We start from the raw sequence: 15,607 nt of genomic DNA, 5'->3' as shown, positions 1-15,607 counted from the left end.
TTCCTCTAGGAATCACATGAACCCAGGCAGTTACATGCCAGATATCAAAAAACAGGTAGCGTTTTAACCTCTCAAGCATCCCAGAAGCATCTCCTCCCACACCAACAAAAGCACTCTCCCTGCTTACAGACGAGATGATCCACGGCAAAGAGATTGAAGCGACTTGCCAGAAGACTGACTGAGGTAGGAACTAGGACTAAAGCTTTGGTATTTCTCAAAATCCTGTGATTTACTCAAAATGAAGGTTTGGTTGTTCTCGGCTAGGGTCCAAGGACATGAATTGTTGGCAGCATTACACAATCTGTTTAGAGCTTTTGATTCCCACATGTTCAGAGCACTTATACTTTTCACAAAACATTGTGTTGTCATTGAACATGATGTTATGTTTGAACTGAAGGGAGGAAAATCATATCTCTCCATCTATTATTACACATAAATAAGAGTTGGTATCCTACTATCATGCTCTATTAATAGAGGATGGAATATGAGTGAACTGGGTCCTGGCTGTGCTAATTAGTAATAATCTATTATCAATTTACTGAGAGAGGAAAAAAAAAAGCATCCTGTCAGATCATTTCTTTTGCTCTTCATGGTATTCTGAGAAAGAAGGAAAGATGGAAGAGAACATACAAGTACCTGAGGCCCTAAACATTTCAGAGCGACAATAAAGAGCCCAGTTTAACTCATGTATGATCCTGTTTTAATGGGTTCATTTACTCATTTACTTGCATCACCCAAGGATTTTAAATGGTGGCAGAGAAGTATAAGATTGCTCTCACTTGTCAACTGAAGCAGCTTATTAGAAATGTGCTCTTACTAAAGAGTGCTCTGGCAAACTTCTACAAAGTGCTCAAAGGCTGGCAGCATTCAATGAAAGATACCACCGCGACGAGTGCAGACTGCAGGCTACAGGACTGTTTAGAAAAGGTGAGTAGATTGTGTCACTGCAAAAAAAAGACAGCAGGACATTTCTGTCTTCGTATTTGGGTGATCCTTGGAGTAGGATGTTATTTAAAATGCTTCTTCTGCTGAAGACAGACAGAAGGAAACAAATTTATTTCTTGGAAAAACTGCCCTACAGATGAATGGAAAGTAGCTAGGGTTTTTGTTTGTTTTCAGATCTGCTCCAATGTAAGTTATCAGAACTAAAACAGAAATAAAGTGTTGGTGCCATTCCCTTTTCAATAGAGTAGTTCCAGCTGGAAAAGGCTTAGGGTCAGGTTCTCATGTCTGAGAATACACCCAACATTACATGCCTTAAGTCTCAATACAAACCAAGCAATTACTTGCTTCGCGTTTATTCCCTGATCTGTCTCTGGTCAGTCTCTCTTTTAGACTAGCCCACAGGCTGAATACAGAGAGCAGGCAAGTCCTAGAGCCACATGCAAGCTGAGGCTTCTCACTGTTTCTAGTAGAAGAGTAAGCAGCAGCACCTCAGAGAGGGCCACAATGGACAGCCAAGAATCAGAGGTAAATAATTGCTCCTCCCAGGATTTAAGGGGCCTTCAGGTGTCTTTCAAGGGAGATAAATACTTAGCTGCTTTTGAAAATCCTAGTAGGTGCTTATAATGGGCAATATACCTATACTGCAGTAGCATTACAGTTTTAAACACTCAATGGTACATCACCAGTACTATTGCAGGATCCATGACACAAGGTTTATCTTCTATTATGGTTTCTCTGTTCCTGATGTATACTGCCCCTCCTGCCATGTTTCTGGTGGTACCAGGTCATCTGGTATGGGATTTAGATTCAATAACCAGTGTTTTGGTTTTGCTCATCCCTGAGCACCTAAGCTCTCTGTGAGAATAGCAATTGTACAAATAACATGACTGGCAGAACACTAGAGCCTTTCTGATCTGGCTGACAAAACAGTTCTCCATGCTTCATGGCCATTTAAGATGCTTGACATAAGGGATATTGTGATGATTAATAATTAACTGGCTGGAGACACCAAGAGCCCAAGGACAGATGTCTCCCATCTGCAGGCTCTGTGAGCTGAGGCTGCACTTCGCAGGGGGAGAGGGGGAGCTGTTAGGGTGAGAAGGTGGCAAGGTTTGTCTCTCCCTAGGAAGTCAGCAGCCTTTTCAAGGCACTTTGCCTTTTGTCTCTCAAAACATAAGAAGGTATTATCCTGCATTTCTCCAGGTGGCTCTTGCTACCCTTGTCACTGGGGGATCAGAGTAGCAATGATCCCTGCCACTTCCTGGTGACAACTCACCTAAATGAGATGCATCATTAGAAGCCACATTCATGTATTTAATAGGCCTTAACATCAGCTTTAATGAGACACTTCTGAGACCTCATGAGAGGTAACAGACAGCTGGAAGCATGCTTCAAAGTCCTGTGGGTATGAGAGGTAAAATTCAAGTAGAGATGCACCAAGTACAGAATTTTTAAGCACCTGATGTGTTAGAGACTATAAAATTGTTCTTTACATTAACTTTAAAATTTCCATCTGCATAAATTTGTTTGATCCAGCGACAGCTTTAACTGTATCAAGATTATCCAAAACAGCAGCTGCAATAGGCACTGAACTGCATATCTCAAAGTAATTACACATTACAAAGGGAATCCTTGGAACAGTTCAATGACATGCTGTATTATGAACAGCACTTGAAAAGCCACAGATGCACGTGTTAGCCTCCTAGCATGACTTTTCTACAGAGATGGATTTGGAAGATAGGATGTCAGTTTTATTCCAACATGCTTCCTGCTCCCCTGCTCTCTCCTCAGAAACAGAGTGAGCTGCAAAAGAAAGTGTTGAAATTGTTCAACTTCTGGTTGGTCCTGTGGAAGGGAAGAAGGAAAACTGCTAAGGAAAGAAGTGTAAGAAGTGTCTCCATCCCCACTCCCTTTTCTCTTGCCTCTTGATTCAGCTCCCAGATGAAGTGTTCCCTCCCATTAGCTCTGCCTGAACAGTGAGGGACTGAAGAGTATGCTCAGCAGTACCACAACGCCAGAAGGACGCGTGACCAAGCCAATTAAACAAAGCTCTGGGACAGACATCTTTCTCTCTTCCCTCCCTCTTCCCCCTCCCCCTGGGGGTATCCCATCCTGCCTGCTTGCCCAAGGCCTCCAGCTGTTTCTCCTGCCAGCAGCACTCTGCCCAAAGGAAGAGCCAGAATTTGGCCCAGATGATAAAACACAAGTGAAATCTGCACAGATCCACATGGTTTGCATTTATTTTTACTTTCTGAGGTTTTTGCTCTGTAGAAACCACAGCTTACATATGTTCATATAACCAGGAGTGTAGAAAGAGAAAAGTTTCACAGTACTTTCTTCTGGTCCCAAGAACAACATCTGAGCTTGAAACACTTCCATTTAGTTTGCCTCTCTGATCTGTTTGTCTCTCTTTTTGGCTTACGCTGGAATTAATCTCCACTGTTTTAGTTCAACATAACCCTAACCCATTCCTCAGTGCATTTGTCCCCAGTATCCCCACACTAACAAGCACAAAACGCACAACACTCCAACAGCAGAAAGTCGAGCAGGTCTATTCTGCATCCTAAAGAGCTGCCAGAGAGAAGACCTCCAGTTGTCTTGGATAACAAGCACCTATAAAAATTGGAGAGAACAAGGGCACAGCAAATGACACCACAATCAAGAAGAATGAATGTTAAAACTGGAGACAGAGCTCAGCCAAAGCAGGTGGGTGGATTTCAGCTTGACACCTATTTCTAGGTCTGACCTCCACAGATCCAGAAGCCTCCCAAACTGTCTTCCTGGCTTTCAACAATGCCTCCAGCACAGGGGTAACTCTAAAGATGTGTTAGCATGTGTGCACTCAGTGCTGGGACAGATTCAGAAGAAAGGCTGCGCAAGTAATTGCCTTTCTCAGGTTAGGTAGCCAATTAAGGAGGAAAGGGCAGAAGAGATCATCTCAGAGCAAATAAAACCAGACATCTGTCTAAAAGTGCCCTGCATGAAATGAAAACAAAGCAATGGGAGGGAAGGGTGAGGCTTGGTCTCTGCTTACAAGGAAAAGCAAGTGCTTCCTGCTTGTACCTTATAACCAGGAGCCCAAGCACTCATCCAGGAAGGGAGAGACCAACTTTCTAACCTCCTCAGTCTGCCAGAGGAGATTTGGCTCTCCATCTGCCTCAGAGGGAAGCAGCCTAGCCACCCTCTCATAGTGTATCCTGGATTCAGGACTTCTCAGTCCTTCCTGATGAAGCACTTTCCTTTCATATAAAAGGAAGGAAAAATTCCTACATGTGAAATTCCCACATACGAAAATATCTACATGTTCAGTGGGCCAGAGAACACTCTGAATAACACTGTAACCTGGTGGTGAGGATACCCAGCTGGAACAGCTAGAATCCAATAAAAACACCAATCCTCTGCTGAATGGGTATTTCAAAGAAAAATTAGATGCTTTGACACGAGCGATACAAAACAACCAGATTCAGAGTGCCCTGCTACCTGCTTTTATGGCAGACCTGTGTGAAGCGGTAGATGTGTTCAAGTCCTTCAGGGATTTGAACAAGGTCTGTGTCACTCTAGATGAATCAGCATACTAGATGGTAAAAGCAGAAGGCAAAAATACCACTGATCGTCCTCCTCCTCTGCTTAGCACATAAATAGCACTCATGTCAAATTGCTTGGGCATATCATGCCATCTGAAATGCCCTGATGTTTTCAAGACATCTCTCCAGGGGTGATAGTTATGAGATGGGACCTATGAGAGAAGAGACCTGGACCCTTCCTGAAAGAAAGCCAGAGGTCAGACGGATATCCAAAAATGGCCCTTGATCCCTGTGTTTAGGCAGCTGAATGGAGCCCTTCTTTTTCTAGAGAATAAGTGATTTGCCAAGAAAGCACCCCAGCCCTGCCCAGAGATACCTACATCCCAGGCCTTTTCTCATCCAACTAGATGTGTGCTGAGGATCTTGCCCCATGTCCCGCCCAAGATTTCATTGTCATTGACAGAGTCAAGGTAGAAGATGACTTCTCAGACACTAGTCCCATGCCTAACCTCTTGATCATCTCTTTTTGTCACTTCTCACATTCACCAAGCTAATCCGGAGCTGGGGGAGAAGACTAAAATAGGGCAGTTATAATCTGCTCCAAGGAGCCTGAAACAGAGAAAGACACACAGATAAGCCAAGAACAGATGTCTAGAAGAATGTAAGTTGTTTTCTGTCATCACATATCTAGGGAAAGCTAACCTATGGCAAGGCCTGTAACTCACTCTAGGAGGCATCCTGAGCTCCTCATGCACTCTAGACCCTGAAGCAGCAGTCACTGTGAAACAAGCTTTTTTCTTACATCAATATCCAGTATAAATCACTAGCAGAAGATATTGAAGAGAGCAGCTAAGGGGTTGATAGTTCCTTGCAGCTTTAAGTAATACTATAGAAAAAGCACAGTGAAAGAGACAGGGTTGAAGTTCAGCAAACTGTGTTATCAATGGAGCCTTCACTGTGCTGGGTTTCTCTCATGTACCAGGTTCTCAGTCTCCCAGAGATGTGGATCTTCCAGTAGTCACATGGCACATGACCCATGTGTTGACCCACATGATGAAGACCGCTTACCAAACAGGCTGAAATGCTTTCAGCATTTCTAGCACCTGGCACTTGCTTCTTTAAATAAGCATCCCTGCCTATCAAGTGGGGCACGAAGAGATCATTTGTAACCCACAGCATTTCCCTTATCTTTGCTTCTGCAGACACCTTAAGGTTCATTGCTGAAGGACTAAGTTACCAATTAAACAATTTTCCACTCTTAGGACATAGCCTCACATTTTGTTCTGGGATAATAAATCTGATTCATGTGTTTATTAGATAAATCTCTGAAGTAGGGGATATCTGTTTTCACTCCTCTAGGTCTGTCAGACTCAAGAACATCCAGTGTTTATCCAGAACACCAAACATTGTTTTGCTTTCTAAAAAATTTGAGTCAATTTGCTAGAGTTACCAAACTTGTGAATTTTGCTTCTCTTCATCCCCAGCAGAAATAAAAATTTAATGTATTGATTGATATCTGCTTCCCCCAGCTTTGGATATGTCATCTTGGCATAATGACAGGAACAAGAGGGACTAAAACACAGAATTAAAAATAAGGGCAACCCAGGTCACTAAAGTAGCTTTCAGTCCTGGGACACTGATTTAAATTCAGTCCGTCTCACTAATGCACAAGTATATACCTGCCCATCACCACACTTAGAAATAGATCTGACGGCTGTTCCAACACAGCAGCTTTGTTTCCACTGCTAGTGCTCAGCTCTCCATAGCCAAAGTCCCCATGCATAAATGGTCCCCATGGGCTGCCTCAATAGGAAGCCAGATGACCAACTGAGCCATAGCAGCAGAGCAGCTCTTACCCATAGACCAGCATTGAGGTCCCTAAGGCAGAAAAGTCTGCTTTGCCACTGCCAATGTGGATTTGTTTGGTAAACAAAAAAAGAGTGTCAGTCTCCAGCACTGTCAACCTATCAGCTTTCATCAGTGCTAAGAGTATTTTTTTTTCTTTTAATTACCTGAGTGATATTAGAAACCTTGACAGCCTAATAAGCCAGAGGTTAAATCTTGCTGCCAGAAGTGTCATGTACTAAAAGGAATCTGCTTTGATATTTGGGACAAACCCAAAAAGCTCGAAAGAAAATTCACTGGAAAACAACTTCCGTATGGTTTCAAGAGGAAACAATCATTTTGTCTCAGAGTTGCTTAGAACCATGTCCAGAGACAGGTCAATGGATGGCAGTTTTGCCTGTAGATGAGGTTAAAGGATAAGTTCCAGTAGCAGCAAATGTTTTCTATATCTCTAGGCTAAGACTGACCTTGCTTCAAGCCCCTGGATTTACACCTGCAACCCTGCCCATAAACAAGCCAACTCCTGTCTCTTGGAGCATTCAGGCTGGCTTGAAATGAGTTCTTTGGAGACACTAAGTCACGCTGTTAACTACAGAAACTGAGTCAAGGGCACTGGTGTGGGAGCTGGGTTGATGATAGGACCTGTGCAGCTTTGCTCCAGATGCAGAGTTCATAATTTTTTTTTATTCTTTTTTTTACATTGAGTAAAGAGAACTTAAGCAAGCTTACACATCAAGGTTTCTTATATTTGCCAGTGCTGATGTAAAGGAGAGAGTGTTATGGAGCAGCTTTCTTAGCACATGGAGGACTAGCAGAAATGAGAATTCCCAGGTTGCCCTGGAATGAGTCAGTTCCAGTCAGTCCACTGGGCAACAGAGCACTGTTTCAATGAGCTTACTGATAGGATGAATACTGTAGCTGGAGATAGGAATGCTCTGTGTACCATCAAGAGAATGAGCTCATAAAACATCTCCTGCATAAGCTTAGGGTAGTCAGCTAGAGAACTGCAATGCTGAAGGATATCAGCAGTAACACGGACAGGTACCCAGCTTGTCACCCTGACAACATCAAAACAGACTGTTATCCTGATAGATGACACATCTCCAGGCTGTTGCTAAGACAACAAAAATCCATTTATTATGCATAAATGGGCACATTTCATTGCTGGACTTATTAACCCAGGCCATGCCACATACTGTTTAGCTTCCTAATCAGTTTAGATTGGATGCCCAGCATGTTTTGATTCCTTGTTCTTGAACTAACGGATTCAGCTGAAGTTCAATATACTAGCTGCTTTATCTTCTTGTCTTTTGATTGATTTCTGCTCTCCAAAATACAAGAGAGAAGGGATGTCTAGTTCATTTCATCATTTTCTCCTGGGCTTGAATCAGGCCCTGATTACAGCCAAGTGCTCTGCATCACCAGACCACTTTCCTTTTCCTTCCTCTCCCAAGTTCAAGCAGGGCAAGTGAGCAATCCCACTTTATGACTGACCTGCCTGAGGTCAGTCTGTTGTCACTCAGGTTAAATTCATGCAGTCTAGGAGGAGAAGAGGAGCAGAAACAAAGCCCAGTTTTCTCCATCTGCACATACTACCACGTTACTCAACCAGAGCTTTGATTAATTCAAAAATAGAAATTCAAGTTTTGCCATAAAAGGCTTTTGTTTTGTTATTTAAGGTAATGGCCATTTACATTGGAAAAGGTTGTGTTCAAGAGAAGTGAAGCAATCTAGATAGTCTACTGATCATTTTTGCAGCTGTTCCTGGTTGCAAAGTCCTCTCCCTCTCATACCTTGGGCTCAGGGCTCTGCTGACATCCAGTTAGAGCAGGTTCTCTCTGCTGTGTTTGCCTCCTCTCTCAGGCAAAGTAGTAGGCTCTCTGCTACTAACCAAGCTCTCTGGGCACTAACCAAGAGTCTTCCCAGAGAGTTCTGGGGCCCATAACAACAAGTATCACAGTACAATGTTAGAGATTTTACAGTGAGACCATTACTTTGCCTGAATGATTGTGAACCCTAGACTTATTATGCAGCATAAGCTTAGTTTAACAGTTTAAACCCAGTCCCACAAAGAAGCCAGCACAGAAGTAGAGTTACAAGCTCCAGAAAGGCACAGAAACAAGCATCTGAGATCCAGCAGGTCCTCCCCTCACTTACAGCCTGTGACCAGCAGCATGTTCAATTACTCATAGAAACAGAAGCAGTTTAGAGCTTACATAAGAAATACTACAGCACTGTGGAGAAACTAGCACTACTAGGTACTGGGCAACTGCTGTCTCACCGTTCTGTTTTATTATCCAGTATGATGTTCTTGACATAGTACAAGGACAGCAGAATAACGTTCTGGATAAATGAAGGCAGAGGTAAAACAAAATAACAAGATCAGAAGTTTTTGCGTGTTATTTGAGCAATTTAAGGATCTATCTTTAACCTTTCCCCACAACAAGCCTGTCAAAGAGCAGATGAGACCCCAGTTCTTTCTTAGCCGGGTCTTATTTATGGATGAAGGAATTCCTACAAGCTTGCAGAGTGACACAGGAAAAACAAAAATACCACACCCTCACCAAGTCCTTCCAAGAAGAAAATGGCAAAACTTTTTAAGTGAACACTGTTCTAGAGAACTGAAATGATTCAGATTTGGCAAACAGTTTTGGCCAGAAATGACTGGCAAACATTTTTAGGAAGAGTCAAAACATACCATTTAATGTTTTTTTAAAAGTGGTGATTTTGTTTCAGAACAACATTTTTATATATTAAGAGTTGCCAGAATTTAATTAAAATCTCCCAAAGGCAATATTTGTTGTTTTGTCTGGGGGTTGTTAAACATATTAAATTTGGCCAATGTACGAAAGAAGAAGAAGAAAGAAGAGATTCCTAGTGGCTCTCTATTACTTCATTTTTAAGACCACAAGTTGCTCTATTGACTTAAAGCATCTCTTTAGCTCATCATAGCCAGAAACCCTGCAGCTATCAACCTACTAGATGAAAAAGTCCCTTTACTTTCTGCATGGCTTCTTGGAATACCAAATAGAATCAGATGATGTTGTACTTCTCCACATATAGCAGCTAACAGACAACTAATGAGCAGTGCAGAGGTGCCTCTACCTGCAATAGGATTTCTCACCCTTCTGACTAAGTGAGCTGAGAGCATCTGAGACCTCTACTTACAGTAATCACAAATTTGTTGACATTTTTCTGAGTAACTAGACTTATTCCTTCCTCCAGAGAGATAATAAAGTGTTCCATGATCCAGTCAGTGCTTAAAACATTCACCCCACAGAATGAGGTGTTCTGTTTACAATCTTGCTGTTTCTAAAATACATCAAAGGTTCCTTGTGTACTCAAGCTAGAGATATAAAGGACTTCTATTTCTTCAGTCCCAAAGCATTTAATTATAGTGGCCCCAAGTCTCATCCTTTCTGCCTCACTTGTATAGGAAGCCAATGAAGGATTCTTAAGTCTGTGCTGGTTTTCAGTGATACACACAGGTCATCACCTCCAAATTGGATGCAAGTAATGCATGTTAAAGCGAAATGCTGAAAGCTACAGAGCAGGAAAGAGCAAAAGCAGGAGAAAAAGCAACTCATACCTCCATAATATTACTCTGTATCAGAGAAACTGGCTTAATGCTATTATACATTTCCACTACTGCCATACAGACCCATTAGTTTTAAGCCTTTTCTCACAGGCCACTGGCCTGTTCTCTCCACTCAGGGACTCTCTCACAGTCCTCTTCTCAGAGCACACAGAATAAACACAATCCAACTCTTACCCTAACCCAGGGTCTGCTGCAGAGTGCCGCATGCAGGTTCCCATGTTACAACCTCCTTGTCCAAGAATCCTACCCCTCTCCCAAGCTTGATAGAAAAGCCACACTGCTTCTTGCAGCTTCTCCTTCTTGACCCAGCATCCTCATGCTAGCTCTCTTTCCTTGACCTTGGCTTGAGCTCAGCTCTAACTAGAAGTAACTTACACTAGCAGCTGTTTGTAAAACTAGATAAAAACAAACTCTTCAAAACCCTTTCCCCCACCAGAGCCACAGGCTCTGATCATCTTCTGATCATCCCCTGGAGGGAGTCCACAAGCTGATTGGCTACACAGAGCCATGGTCAATGTTTCTTGGTACAGCTGAAACTAATTCTCCCCTCCCAGAGAGGAGGACAGTCTCACTACAACATACTCAGCCCTGGTGAGCCATTACAACATTGTTAACATAGAAAGGACAATCAAGGTCAGCCTTCAGCATCTGCCCTTCATTTTCTTCCTTTCAGCAAGACTAGCACCTACTTGCGATACCTTCCTTCTCCCTCCCCACCCCTGCCCACTCTCTGGCAACAGGGACACAGGTCACAGCAAACACAGAGTAGGGCTCATGCACAAGGAACTGGGCTGTGGTTGTCCAGTACTGTAGTTTGTTTCACCACAGACACTTGTAAAGAATGAAGGAGCTGCTTTGCCACCCCACAATGTTTCCTCAGCCCTTGTTCTGCTGGTAGGACCTCACTCCATCTGGCTTGTGCCAAGAGCCCACCCTGTGGTCACAGTGAACTGAATGTCATTTCCCCTTCCAGAGTCACCAGCTAGTAACAAACTAAGTAACTACATGCAAAATGCAAGGAGGTTTGGAGCTTACCATGGTAATGGAGCCATTTGTGATGTCTGAGGCTGTTTATTGCAATTTTGGGCCCTTAAATATGAAAGTACAAATCTTAAGAAAGAAAAAAAAAGAGCAATCAGTTTAGAACTGCAGTTCCTTTGCTCAGGAGCACAGGCCACCAGCTGCACTCCAGTGCTGGGACCTGCCTGCTGCACCGCACTTCCTTCTGACCATCATGTTGAAGACAAGGTACAGATTTCCCTCCCAGTGAGTTTGTGTCACTGCCCTCCCTTAGAATTGCTTCCCTCCTGGAAACAACATACACGACCATAAACTTTCACATCCTCAGACCAAAATGCCACCCCTACTTCAATACAGGCTGCTCACAATAAATACTACGAACACAGAACACAGGCCCTTATCACTGCAGTGGAGACAAGAGTATCTTTTGTGTTCGTTTTTATGTCAGGGCCACTTTGATAATCCATTCAGTGGTGTGATGAGGAAACCAAAACAAAGACACTCACCCCATAGTCTGTCAAGCAAGATAGATCCCAGTCAGTCATCTGCAGGGCCACCCTTTGCTATCAGCCATTTAGATTGCAACATAAATAATTACATTTTTGGGTATCTCTCTGAAGTTAGCAATCACAGAAAAAATTTCAGAGCTAGTGTGCCTGCAGTAACCTGAATCCTATTGTCCTCTCGTTCACTCCTGAGAGGATGACAAATTTCAGTGGAATCAATGGAATAACAGAGGGACAAGACTGAGGAAGAGACTCGGCCTACTTGTCACAACAGACCCTACATTGATGCTCCCTGCTGGCTGGGGCTCTCATTCACTTCTGCAACACATCTCAGGGGCTCCTTTACACCAGCATAAAGTGTAAGCAAAAATACCAGCAGATCAAAATGATAGGTTGGTCTGTATCAGCTGCAAAGGCAGTGGAAATTCAGGACAATTATACCTGTAATAAAAGCAGGTCTGCAATGAGATAAATTTCACTGCTTTTAATTTCATAGCATAAATGTGCTGTACCATAAGCTGAAAGTATTACAAGAGCCCTCAGCTTGAATCTCTGCCAAATGGACTATTTTTCAGTGGAATATGTTTAGCTAGCTTGTTAAAGATTTTTAACTTAGGAAATATTTGGAGTCACTCTTCTGTCTGATTTAAGGCAATGACATTCATTAATGTTACATTGATTTAGTTGACTATTCCAAAGCAAGCCACAAATAATTAAAGCAATGAGGAAACATGATGAGATCCTGGCTGAAGAAAGTCAGCTCTGTAATCTAAGTAAGATATAGTCTACGATAAACATGGGTTTGGGGACAGGAGAGCTGCTAATTATGAGGGGGAATTTGATTTCCTTCCAAAGGCAAAGTCATAACTGATAGAGCAACCTCCGTGACGAATTTCATAGATCCAGTCACTTCATGCAGGTCTCCAAACAGCTGCTGACTTAGAGAGTAAGTCCATGTGAGAACAGGATTCAAATTTGGGAAGAGGTTCATCCATGATCAGACTCCTGATCCATGCTATTACTCTGTGTTCAGACTTACATCTTAAATCAGAGTTCAGTAATCTGGCTCAGCAGCAGAGTTCTCCATCTTTCTCCTTTTTGTAAGTGTGTACAGATGTGTGCAAGCTCTTTAGCAACAGACAAAACAGGATATAATCACCCTGCTTGCTGGTGGTGAGGGGAATTGCTTTTAATGATGGTATTCTGCACACTCAGAATATCCAGTGATTTTTGCTCAACTATTTTATGCTAAATTAAAAAAAAGACTAATAATAGATCTACCCGCTTCAGCTACTTGTTCAAAACACCTCATTAAAACAAGCATTTTTTTCTAAAGAGGCCTGCTACATATCCAGTGGGGAAAAGATAAATGACCATAATCTTTGAATACACAAGACAACACAGAATGAGTATTTCATAGCTGCACAAAGCCCATAATTGAACTTCTGCCCTAAGGATAAGCTTTCCTGCAGTGTAAGTGCTTCCAGATGCCATACAAGGGTCATGTTCCTTGTCAGGAAAGCAGAGCTTTAAACTCCAGTTAATTGTTATCCCCAGCTGTCTTTTTTTTTTTTTTTTCATTGAGACTAGTTTTCCAACAGTCATTGAAGCAAATGTGCTCATTTCCCAGTTCCCCCGCAATTCCCCACCACAGTATAACAAAGTGCAAATTTTGCATGGCTACATTCCAAACTCCGTGGTGTCAAAATCATAGCAGCAGTGGAAAAGTATGTAGCCTCAATAATTGTAATGTAGGATTTGAGCTGGAGGTGACTCAGTGGTAGCCAAACCCATGCCATATACGAGAATGGTTTCTATGCAGAGAGTATTAACTTGAAGAGAAATCATAGGGTTAGTACTGACACATGAAGGCTTTCATGGATTGCTAGGCAGAAAAAATTACTCAGTCTGAATTAAACTGATGACCTCACTTCAGTTCACTATGGCCGGGTGTCCACTTCAGTGTGCAGTGACCACAAACAGTGAATCCCTTCTCCCTTGCTTCCTTTAGGCCTCATCTTTGGTGTCAATCAATCATTGGAAAAAAAGGCAAAGACTGAGTCCATCAGAGTGTCCAGATCACTTCAACTCAATAGTGGTACATTCACTGATTTGGGGCATCTCAAAAGTGGCTGACAGAGGAAAGTTTAGACCACAGCCTACTGGAGAATAAACTGAAAAAATGCAAGGAAGAGAGTGGATATAACATAAGGGCAACAAAGTCTCTGCCACCATCTTCAAACTATTAGCTAGGAACTCTTGTGGTGCATTTGTAATGCCAGCCCTTTGTTACCAACCACTGGCCACCAGCCACTTGGGTTACAAGAGCTATTGACTGAAGGACAGCTTTGGGAAAGTCCACAGTTGAGTCTGTCAAGCAATTAACCATTAAGCACTGATGACCAAAGTTCAGGAAAGGAATTTACACCAACTTGCTCAAATTTCCCAATAGTGGCTCTAGAAGAGGCAGCTTCAAGTTCTTCTAGTTGTGCTTTTCAGAGAGTCCTTCAATACCGTTAGATATAGTCCTACCCGAATAGCCCTTACTGCTCCCTCTTCCCTCAGGAATCACCTCAGCTTTTTCAGCCAACAAAAGATCACTTAATCTTTTCAATAAGAAGAGATTTGGCATTTACAACTACCTACTCCTAATCTCTTTGGTGTCTATTATCAGGATTCCCCCAACACGGAAACCCACACTACTCTGTGGGCTTCCTGGTGAAAGTTGTCGTGGCCTGGTGACAAAAAGCAGATGTATGCCATAAATCCTAAAGGTATGGAGCTGCATATTTATAGCCTAGTCAGCACCTGGGCCTCATAAAGTTTATTTTCCCCAGTTAAGTTCACTAAATTTTTAGAAGATCTCAAACCCCCCCCCCTTTTTTTTTAATCTTTGGCTCATAAAAGAAATTGGGAGGGGAATAAATCACCATCAAAATGTTCCTTATCTGAACACAACTCTCCTGAGCCTGTCCCAGACCAGAGAGCAAACAGGTTGTGCCAAGCCCTCTTCTCTCTGGGAGCTCGTGCCAAGGACTGGATTTGGATCTTTTACTTTGTTAGCACAGATAATTCCTACACACACTTCCCCTTGCAAGAGGAGGGCAAGGAAAGCCACTCGCTACACTGCGAACTTTCAGGAAGTATGTCCAAGCAGCATGTTCCCATGCTCTTCCCTGTGCTGAAACCTCACCAGTTTCAACTGTTTCTTACTCCTGTCATTAAAATTAACCTTCAGAGACAACAGTTAACTATAACCTCATGCATACAAAGGGCCAACTGAGATTGTTAGCCTGGAAACCACTTCCTTACTGTGGTTCTACAGATTTACCCTTTCCCTTGGTGATACCCCTACTCTCTTCTCCACAGCCTGGATGTGCTTGCTCACTCAGAAATGAAGCACAATTGGCTCCTACAAAGAGAGAGGTGATCACATCTCCTTCCCTAACTGGGACACTGTAAATTAAAAAGTCCTTCCCCCACCCAGTGCTGCTCATGCAAGATCCTGCAGAAAATCCAGCACAGTTTTACCTGTAATCTGGCACAATGTGCTGGACATTTCAAAGAAAAGAGCCAGGACCACCATTATCTCTGACTACCAGAACATGACATTCTTGAGAAGGTTGGGGGGGGATCACCCTTGCTGGGAATCTGTGCTTTGCTCCTCTTCTTACAATGTCTGTATCAAAGCACAGGCTCCCACCCAGCCCCACTGTCCCCCACAATCAGAACTGTTTCATACTCACCATATCATAAACATTCAGAATCACCGGTTCGTTTGCCATTGTTGATTGCAGTGGAGGCTGGATTTAAACCTTTCAGTCCCTGCCAGATGTGTGCCACTGCCCCCAGGATATGCTTTTACCCTCAGCCAGATAGAAGGAAATGCCTCATCCTACAGTCTCAGAAGGAAGGAGCATGGAGGGAGGAGGAAAGGGGGATTCTCGCGGGAGGGGGGAGGAGGTAAAGTTTGTTGCAGGGAGGCAGAAAGGTTTGGGCTGGGTTTGCTGTTTGTTTGGGGGGGGGGGGAAGTTACCCCTCCATAGCGCAACAGATCCAAGGTTTCTTTCTAACTCTTTAGCGCACCACTGTTACCAGGCACCGTCCAGGCTTGTAAATCTCCATCCACAGAAGACGAACAGACTCCGTGCTCAGAGATGAGCCCTCTC

At 43.1% G+C, this 15,607-nt stretch overlaps 1 protein-coding gene across 1 annotated transcript in view; it reads right to left on the bottom strand.

The window, feature by feature from the left end:
- The window catches only part of LOC106498089 (deubiquitinase DESI2-like), a 57,205-nt gene extending 41,946 nt beyond the window's left edge, over positions 1 to 15,259 (bottom strand). The window contains exon 1 of the mRNA XM_067296543.1: positions 15,185 to 15,259. Within this exon, the coding sequence (XP_067152644.1) occupies positions 15,185 to 15,223 (39 nt within the window). The 5' untranslated portion in view covers positions 15,224 to 15,259. The remainder of the gene's footprint in view (positions 1 to 15,184) is intronic.
- Positions 15,260 to 15,607: the final 348 nt, after the last annotated feature.

The sequence above is a fragment of the Apteryx mantelli genome, chromosome 4, assembly GCF_036417845.1.
Source record: "Apteryx mantelli isolate bAptMan1 chromosome 4, bAptMan1.hap1, whole genome shotgun sequence".
Taxonomy (NCBI): Eukaryota; Metazoa; Chordata; class Aves; order Apterygiformes; family Apterygidae; genus Apteryx; species Apteryx mantelli.
The sequence above is the reverse complement of the archived record's forward strand: the minus strand, read 5'-3'. Positions and strand labels throughout refer to the sequence as shown.